The sequence below is a fragment of the Takifugu flavidus genome, chromosome 10 (genome assembly GCF_003711565.1).
Source record: "Takifugu flavidus isolate HTHZ2018 chromosome 10, ASM371156v2, whole genome shotgun sequence".
In the NCBI taxonomy this organism is placed as follows: Eukaryota; Metazoa; Chordata; class Actinopteri; order Tetraodontiformes; family Tetraodontidae; genus Takifugu; species Takifugu flavidus.
The window spans coordinates 13356181-13365155 of NC_079529.1; the positions used below are offsets into that span (position 1 = coordinate 13356181).

The 8975-nt window shown below is 45.2% G+C and overlaps 1 protein-coding gene across 4 annotated transcripts; it reads right to left on the bottom strand.

The window, feature by feature from the left end:
• Nucleotides 1-222: 222 nt before the first annotated feature.
• il21r.1 (interleukin 21 receptor, tandem duplicate 1) lies at nt 223-6002 on the bottom strand. 4 transcript variants are annotated; one of them, XM_057044729.1, is made up of 9 exons: nt 5865-6002; nt 4979-5061; nt 4767-4875; nt 4472-4656; nt 4248-4381; nt 3975-4170; nt 3825-3897; nt 2649-2739; nt 223-1977 (listed from the first exon to the last, which is right to left on the bottom strand). In XM_057044729.1, the coding sequence occupies exons 2-9, from the start codon at nt 5037-5039 to the stop codon at nt 1312-1314; spliced, it is 1515 nt and encodes a 504-aa protein (XP_056900709.1). In that variant the 5' UTR covers nt 5040-5061; nt 5865-6002; the 3' UTR covers nt 223-1311. The 4 variants fall into 4 exon arrangements, with proteins under 4 accessions (XP_056900709.1, XP_056900712.1, XP_056900711.1 ...); XM_057044732.1 differs by having other exon boundaries at nt 4979-5064; nt 5865-5990; XM_057044731.1 differs by lacking the exon at nt 5865-6002 and adding an exon at nt 5383-5524.
• Between the last annotated feature and the right edge of the window lie 2973 nt (nt 6003-8975).

Genomic DNA, 8975 nt, shown 5'->3' on the forward strand with positions numbered 1-8975 from the left:
TTTTTTTTCACTACTTTAAAATAACTTGATTTTTTAATTTTTCCCCTTCCAAATGTTCTGTAGGGCAAATATGTATTTAACCAATTGACTTTTTGTAACTCATTACTACAACATGATCTCACCAACAGTTTTGTAATTTTCCTCAAAAAATTAAACAGAAAAACAATAGCATCCAAACCTGTTCCCAAGTGTTACTTCAGGTTTATAAAGAGTTGTCAGCTCTCCCCAGGCTAAAGCTTTATTTTAAAGTGGTTAAATGACTGTACTACAGACAGAATGAAAATGTGTTAAAACACAGGAAAGCACTCACACACTCTGAAACTACAATTCCATCCAATCCAGATTTACAGTCGATTATATGGGCTGCCACTGTAAGGGAGGAGGGGAAGAGGAGACAGCAAGGGCAAAGGACAGATGTAGATCTAAAATTGAGGGGTGAGAACATACAGTAACAGGCACAACTATAAGTTTGGAGAATTATCTATAATTATTATCTCAGTGGGGTAGACCCAAAAAGGTGTGACGTTTATGGGACTAACATGGACGATAATTCATCAAAAAAGTCCAAAACAAGGAAAGTGTGGCAGGAGATGAGGTCTCAAAACTCTGGCAGCGGATAGTAAAAGAAACCTAATAAACTCTTGGAGACTGTATACACTCCAGTCACATCAGTGAGATATTCAAGCTTTGAGTATGCGTGTGTGGGGGTGCGGGGCATAAAAAAAAAACAGCATGTGTAAACAGCAAAGCACTACTGGTGCAGAAATGCACAGTGCAAGAAACCACATGTGAACATAATGCAACATGTCATAAGATTGTTGCTCTAAAAAAACATTTATACCTAAAAGTGCACTTTTTATATTTTTATTGGGAAAATGTTTGTCTTGGGGAGAAATCTTGTGTATTTCTACTGTTGGTAACAATAACTGAATTTATTGTTCTTTTTAGTCACTGAAAATAATTTAAGATGGAGCAAAAGGACCAATTGCTACATTTTCTTTTTTTGGGGAAGGGGGGTCTCTTTACAAAATGGGGGTGTTCAACAGAAGAGTTTAAGAACCACAGCTGTAGACACACAAGTTGATTGGACCCAATAAAGTTGGGAGAAACAAGAAATGGTTTCAAAACAAAGAAGACAATTTTGTAAAAATCTTCCAAAAGTGCAAACAGCCACAGCCAAACACAGAAATATACACAGGCAATAATACAGAGACTTGCATCTTCCTCCGGTTACAGACGTAAGTGTGTCTTCCCTTCACAGATGTTGAGCCTGAAGTCTCTCTGAGCGTGATTCATCCTTCCTGAACAGTTTCACACCATCCACTGTTTGACGTAGTTGGAGTGGAAGTTTATTTGTTCATGGAGGGAAAATGTCTGCTGTGCTCCTTGTGAGGCTCCAGGGCTGTTGTACTCTCCAAAGCCACTGTCAATGGTGTCCAAGTCCACGTGAGGGTAGCCGTCGTCTGACTGTTCGTTTAAGGTGAGGGAGTTCAGCGACGCCCTCTCTTCTTCAAATAACTGGATGTGAAGTGGGACCTGATTGTCCCCCGCTGAAGCGCGACGATCTGCTTGGTGGTGAAGCAGTAATCCACGCTCAGCTTCTTCTAAACCATAGCCGGCCTGCTCTTCCATGGCCGCTCCAAAGAATCTTTCTCTGTCCCTTCCGAGAACACAACCAGAGCTTTGCGATGCGCCTTCCTCCTCAAACACTTCTTCTTCCGACAGGGTCACAGTGTGGATGGAGATGCGTCCAATCTGGTCGCTGCTGCTGTCTGAGCCGCCGTCCTGGCAGGGCAAAAGTGAGCCGTCCTGGGCCTGCAGCTCGTGGAAGAGGTGGCCGTTTTGTTTCCCCTCCTTGTTCTCCGCGCAGCTTTGTTTCTCGCTGTTCAGCTGGATGACATCGTGCTCGCTCTTCATTGGAACTTGTGGGCTGATGATTGCGTAATCGCACTCTCTGAATACAGGGTTCACCCACTCCTGCAGAGGGAGACAAGGAACAGTCTGTAACACGAGTTCTCTGGACGTTTGCCCTGAAATGTGCACATTGCTTTGAAACATGACTGAACTGTGAACGCGCTGCAACTGTTCTGCACTTCACATTCGGTGGAGCGATGCCCCAACCAGCACGGATCTTTTTGTTGATGCAAAGGCCACCACATCCTGAAACGCAGAAGCTCGCCGCCACCTCTGACTCATCTTATATCTGCCGAATAAAGGCAGACAGGCTCCACCACAGGGGTGAGGTGTGACAGGTTCTAAGAGCTGCTCTGGCGTCAGTGATCATGGAGATACCGCTAACTTAAGGTGAAAGAACGCCTTAAAATTGCATGGGTGCAGCAGCCAACATCTCTATTATGAGCTCTAGCGAACTGGTTGACTCAGAAATATTGTCTTTTTTGGACAATAAAGGCCTTAAATAAGTGAATTTCGGTGTATTTTCCACTGGGGTAAAACAGTGGCTTTATCATAAACCCCACCCACAGCGGGTGAGAGAGACGGAAAAACTCAGCGAGTCATTTACATGCGAAGGCCTCCAACTGTGAAATGAGGGGAAAGTCCAACCAACAAGCCCCCCTCTTTGGCAGCACCTGCTGGGCTGGTTTGGAAATTACAGACCGAGCTGAGAAGGTTACAGGTGGGTCTTTTACCTTGAAGTTGCCTCCATAGTTACGGTAAAGTGGGGCGAAAAAATAATCAGGTTTGGGAATCTGCATAATCTCCCGCTTCCTGATCCAGTACCTGAGAAAAGAAAAGAAATAAGAATGAGAAGAGACGTTGCTTTATTCATACTATTCAGGAGGAACTTTGTAGTGAGAATTGGTAAAGGCACGAACTTGTTAAATGATGTGTATATATAGATTTTGTATTTTTATAAACAGCTTTTGCAATACTTGCATGCTGATTTAAGTTGTGTTATGAGTTTTGCAGTATTTCTGTTTTTGTCACGAATATGTGTAGTTTTAGCAAGTGAATTAGATTAAAATCACGTATTGTTGTAAATGCAACAAAAAATTCTGTTTAAAGGTTCAGTGATTTAAAAAAAAATGTGTTTTTGGGTACTTTTCCATAGGAATGTTACATCATTTTTATGTAAATTTCATGGTATCATTGACTAACCACCATATACTAAGCTTGAGTAAATATTAATACATCTACACATTAACATACTGAGGGAGCTGACTTAATTATCAGGTGTGATTGTCTTTAAAAAAATAAAACTCTGGTTTAAAAGTATGAAAAAAGTTTCACATTTGCGCTTCTTGCTTTTTAAACGCATAAAGGATAAGAACAAACAACTGTTAAAATATAACAATAACAACAACAATAGTCGATTAACTGTTACACCAAAATAGGGCTGATAAAAGAGCTAAAGAAGTGAGAATAATGACATGTGTGCGTGGCGTTCTCACAGCTCTGACTTATGTCTGCTTGCCATTTCAGAGTCGTGAGTAGGTGCATGTACACACCTCTCAGCAGTGGTTTCTCTATGTGGGAGGAGATGCTAGGAAAGCAGTGTGAACTTTGATCATTTACTGGAAGCTTATCTGTCTGACCTTAGTGCTGCTGCTGCTGCTGCTGCTAATTAGCTGTTAAACAGCTGTTGAAGCACCAGTGTATTTTTAGCTGTGTGCTGTTAGAATATTCGTGTCTGATACAATTTATATAAAGTGCTCACTCACTGGTTATTAGGGAACTCAAAGATTTGTGATTTGGTGACACAAATTTGAGGTTTCCGAGTTGCAAAGTTCTGAGGCGTAAGATCACCTGTTTCATATACTTTCCCTTTGCAGCACCATTTATTGACAGTTTCAGAGGTTACTTACAATAAAACCAAGAAGACGAGGATGACGAAGGCCAAAACGGATGGGGGGATGTAAAACAAATGCCAGTTCAGCGCTGTAAAAGCAGACAGTGAGAGTAGATGAAGTTTAAGAATAAACTAGCACGTATGTGTGATGTCCTACCCCTCTTACTGTCTGAATATATGATTCCAGCAGTTCTTGTGGACCTGAAGTGGACAGTGGGGCTCCACTCACTCCAGGGACCTTTATAGAGGTTATTGAAACACATTTTGGCTTTGACGTCGACAGTATAGTTGACTCGTGGCTGCAGCCTCTGATGATCCAACTGGAGGCGCTTTCCTTGCGAGGGAAGGGAGTAAACTGGCTCCTGTGGCAAAAGAGTGGAGTTACAGGAGGTCGGCAGAATGCGTGCACGTGGAGTCGGGAGTTTTCCGTGCACGTTACCTCTGAAAACCCGTTGGCTTCCCTGATGCGGACCATGTAAGTGAGGCAATCCTGCTGGTTGCTGTGGTCCCAGGTGATGTTGTAAAAGTCGTCCATGTTGGTCACCTGAACTTGGGAAGGAGGCTCAGGTTTCACTGCACAGCAGAGAGAAGTTCTGACCTCAGTTGAGAAGAAGTGACAAATACAGAAAAATCAAAGGCCGTGATGTCGCCAGCGTCTCTTACCCACATCACACAAGGCCCAGCTGGAGGACTCGCTGCCGCTTATCCTCGCTCCATCTTTGTCCAGCACTTGTGCAGTACACATGGTGGTGGTGGAGGTAACTAGCTCAAAGTCCAACGGGAACATCACGCACCAGGACTCTGAGGGTTTGACCTCGCAAGAGGCGTTAACCTCATCCCCTTGATCGCTATTCAAAAATCAGCAAATGACCCAAGGGTTACTGGTGAATTTAAAAGGTTTTGTACATTTCAAAAGCCCAAATTCACAATTTTCTGTGATTCTGTGAACGTCTCGTACCGGCAGCTGACATGAAGGAAGACAGGCTGCGCCTGCACAGCGTCAGAACACGAACAGTTCAGAGAAACGTCGTAGTCCGTCGAACAGGTGACTTTGAACGAGCTCACAACTGAAAGTAAAAAAAAAAAAAAAGACTTAATGTCTTAATGGACAGCAATCTGTGGTGCACCTCTTGAGGAATAAATGAAGATTGTTAAAGGAAAAAGACTCACCACCGTGAGAAAACAATGCCAGATTCCACAGCAAGAGGAAAAGAGCGAGTTTCAGAGCCATGGAGACGACCCCCAGGTATCAGCTGCTGAGGAGAGACAGGAACACATCCAACTCATTCAAACCAGACGAACCTTGATCTGTGACGGGTGCAATTTGGACCCAAATGCAGCACTCTGGAAAGCTGGACCGTGGTAATGATTTAACACATGGGCAGACAGGAACTCAGGCAGACAAGGAAACACAGGAAATAGTCCGTTCTTCAGGCTCAGGGCCCGCGCAAAGTCCATGGGTTGCAGGCTCGGGGAGTGGGTCGAGCAGAGCCGGAATGCGGAACCAAGGGGGAAGGACGTAAATCTTCGGAACTGTGCAGTTCCGCTGACAGTAGTGACAGAAAGGGGCTTACAGGAGAGGAGGCTGACGATGTAGCGGAGAAGTCAAAACCAGATGAGCAGACAGGAACCAGAAACGCTGAGGCAGAAGTCGTAGTCAGGGGCAGAAAGCAGGTAGGTTGTCCGGGGAACAGGCGAGGCAGGCAGAACGAAGACAGGGCTGATTGGGAATGAGCTGCAGCTATGCTTGCAGGTGAGTGGAGTTGAGCTGACGGGGTGGGAGTGGCTGGCAGGTAGAGTGGAACAGAGGCAGGGAGAGTGGAAAATACTGGGGCAGGAGGAAACTGGGGAAATGGGGCTGTGACATCATCAGAGGGGATGTGAAGCTCTTTTTCAGGGCCACAGAATAAACGCTCCTAAAATCAAGACACACGGTAGCTCGCTGTCATTGAGCCTTCAATTCAGTAATATTTAAAAGGAATTAAGCTAAATCCTCACAATCCACTTGAAGAAAAAAGCATTTTCTTCCAATATTATTAAGAAACTAGCAACGTACCTGTTTGCTTTAAAGATGAGCTCTTGCCTGTTGCTCATCCACCAACCTGTGGGGTGTCTGAGAGCTCGCAGTGGAACGGCGCTCGTGTTCGTCGCAGCGAAGGCGTCATCATCAGTGGGGTGGTGAAGGATGTGGTTTCAGGACCATTGTTTGGTGTCTGCGTGGTGCCTTCCCACCACACCGACGCGACTGCTATTAATATGCAACAGTTAACCTGATCAAACAGCAAAACAGGAAATGTGGACTGTGTTCTTGTCTTTAGAAAAAAAGATATATAGACTTTTTATGCACATATTAATTTGTGTGATACACCTGCACACCAGCGACAAGAGCTCAGGGGTTTTTGGGTAACTTCCAGCCAAATGTATCCAAAGTGAAACTGAATGACTCAGTCCTGCTACTGTGACCCTCAGATAATACTTTCAGCATGACAGAACTCTTTAAAATGTTACATGTGAGTGTGAAACATATAGAAAATATACTCTATCCCACCCAGCTGCTGAATTAAAGGTGTCTGCTGTGCACAGAAGCTTTGACTTTGTGATATTTAAACCTCCAAAGCTCTGAAATATCAAGAGGTTTTTTTTTAATGTTGCAAAGTTGAGAACACAAGATCAGATCTAGTGATGGACAAAAAACCCAAATAAACCCTCTGATGACAAGATCTGACTGTAATATAGAGTACGGTATTCGAATTAGTCACTGGGGAACTACATGATGTCCTTTTCCAACCCAAGTTCATTTTATTTTCTCAGAAACCGAATCAGGTGCGACGTACAGATGGCGACATGGTTTATTTTTAACATGAAAATACTTTCATGCTGCAGGTTCTTACTGATGTAAACTGTAAGGGAGCCAGTTTCAGGACAGAAACAATGTTTCTGTTTTATTTTGACGGACCAGCGTGACACGAGCGCACTAGTGCACCATGGTCACGGGTTAAATTTAGCATGAAGAGAAACTTGCCTCGGGGCTGGAGGCTTGTGAGAAGCTGATTTCTCCCCACTGAAGCAGCCAATCAAAGTGCAGAGAAGTGAAGCAGGACCTGAACCCCCACAGAGGGTCCAGTCAGGTGTGCAGATGTGGCAGCTGTTTTGATCAGTGCTGTTTTGACCCAGTCTTCCTTCTTGTGGAGTAGATCCAGGTCATCAGGTAGCGGCCTCAGCAGGGAGGCCCCGCCCACTCCTGCCTCCAGCCACTTCCACCAGTTCCTCCAGGGTCCGAGAGCTCTCCTCCAGAAGACAGATCTCACTTCTCCAGAAGACAGATCTCACTTCTCGTTCTGCCCCAGGGTCCCCAGTTTGGAATCCAGACATCCTGAGGTCCAACACTTTAACTCCTCCACTATGGGGCAGCAGCTCCTCTCTGACCTGGAGTGGATGATCCACGTGCACCTGAGCGTCGAGGAGGAGCTCAACTTTCATCTCAGCCGCTCCACTTTTGGCTGCGTGCTGCGTCAGCCAGTCCTCCCAAATGCTCGACCCATCCAAGATCCACTTTGGATCAGTGTGATCTTTGATTACGCTCCCGTTGATCTTACTTGACGGCATTAAATCAGTGTTTAACACAAGTGTTGGTGATTATCTGTTCAAGGGCTTTGTTCTTTGATCAGTCTGGATTACCACTTTTCATCTGTCAGAAGGTGTGTGTGTGTGTGTGTGTGTGTGTGTGCGGGGTGGCTAAAGGTCTTGCAGCTGTGGGTGTGCTTGAGTACGGTGGCAGTGTGGGAGAAGGTCGATCCAGGTTCAGACGTGTTGGAGCATAAAATCTGTCTCTTTCTCCCCCCCCCCCCTCTGTTGCTGGACCAGACGCAGAGAAACAGCCATTTGTGTGATTTCACAGCTCAGTGGATCCCTGAAACTCTGACAGCCTTCTGCTGAGGTGGGGGGTAATGAGGGTAACGGAGGGAAAGAAGGAGCCGCGCAGTGATGAATGCAGACGTGACGGTGGAAATTGAAAATGACACATTGGAGAATGAGGGAGAAAAATGAGGATCTGATGGGACAAAGACCTTTAAAGAGGATTTTACGGCACTGGAGTGCTTTAACTGTTTACTTTTACATGCTCCTGTACACGCATCTGTCCTGCACAGACAGACGACAGCTGTTGCATCCTGCCAATCACTGTCTTAAAAAGCTGGTGGGGGAACAGTGAGCTCGAGATGTTAACTGACATTAGAAACCGCCCTCAGAAAACCACCAGCAGCACAACACGAAGACAGGAGCACCGTGTGCACAGCCAGGCCTAATAAGGAGTCAACAGCCACCACCAAAGGACAAATATGATTCAAACCATCACCATTATTTGTCTCAATTTTAATTTTATTTCCCCCCCTTGTTCAGCAATGAGGCAGCAGAACTGGCGTCTGAATGAATGTCGCTGTCAGACAGTTTTTTCTGCCAGGATGGGCCCGACGAACCCGTCCTGAACCATGATGCATATGAAGAATTTACTTTCTAAATGAATCTTGAACCCGGCTGCTGAGAACCTGTAAACTGATGGACAATTCCAACATGCAGATGTGACGGAACAAAACAAGTGACGGAAAGAAGAGAAAAGAGAGAAACACAAAAAAGAAAAGAAACAACCCCAAAAACAACCCCAGAAAGGAACTGAAACCACACACACATCTGCCCCTGTGGCCCCACACACACGTGCGTATTCATATCTTGTTCACTGATACTTGTGAGCTTCATTCACCAGCACAAGACGGTGATAAAAATCTAGTAACTACCCCAGTGAACCTTTCACCAGTGTGAGAGTGCAGCCAAAGCTTATCTCTACGAATGTTTGGGTTTTATGCAGATCTGTAGCCATGGATACGGTGCTTTTATGTCTGTGTGATGTGCACATGTTTAAGTTCACCATTGTACTCTTTAGCAAGATGGAGACTCACTGTGGTTGGGCTCATCTTCAGACAATCCTTCAGAGCTACAAAAACCATGCACACACACACACACACACACACACACACACACACACACACACACACTGCAGGCTTTGAAGAGGTCAGCCACAGAACAGGAACCATTTCTAATCCCCCAGTGGCACCTTCAAGTCCCACCCACAACGACAGGTAACTGGGGACCAGAGGACTCATCCTCCATCACA

What these genes read in the sequence shown, in the direction of transcription:
- il21r.1 (XM_057044729.1), bottom strand. Translation starts at nt 5,039, where the DNA reads ATGGCTCTGAAACTCGCTCTTTTCCTCTTGCTGTGGAATCTGGCATTG. An exon ending in GGCATTGTTTTCTCACGGTG is followed by an intron (nt 4,876 to 4,978) that starts GTGAGTCTTTTT and finishes TTTTACTTTCAG; the next exon opens with TTGTGAGCTCGTTCAAAGTC. An exon ending in TGGAATCATATATTCAGACA is followed by an intron (nt 3,898 to 3,974) that starts GTAAGAGGGGTA and finishes CTGCTTTTACAG; the next exon opens with CGCTGAACTGGCATTTGTTT.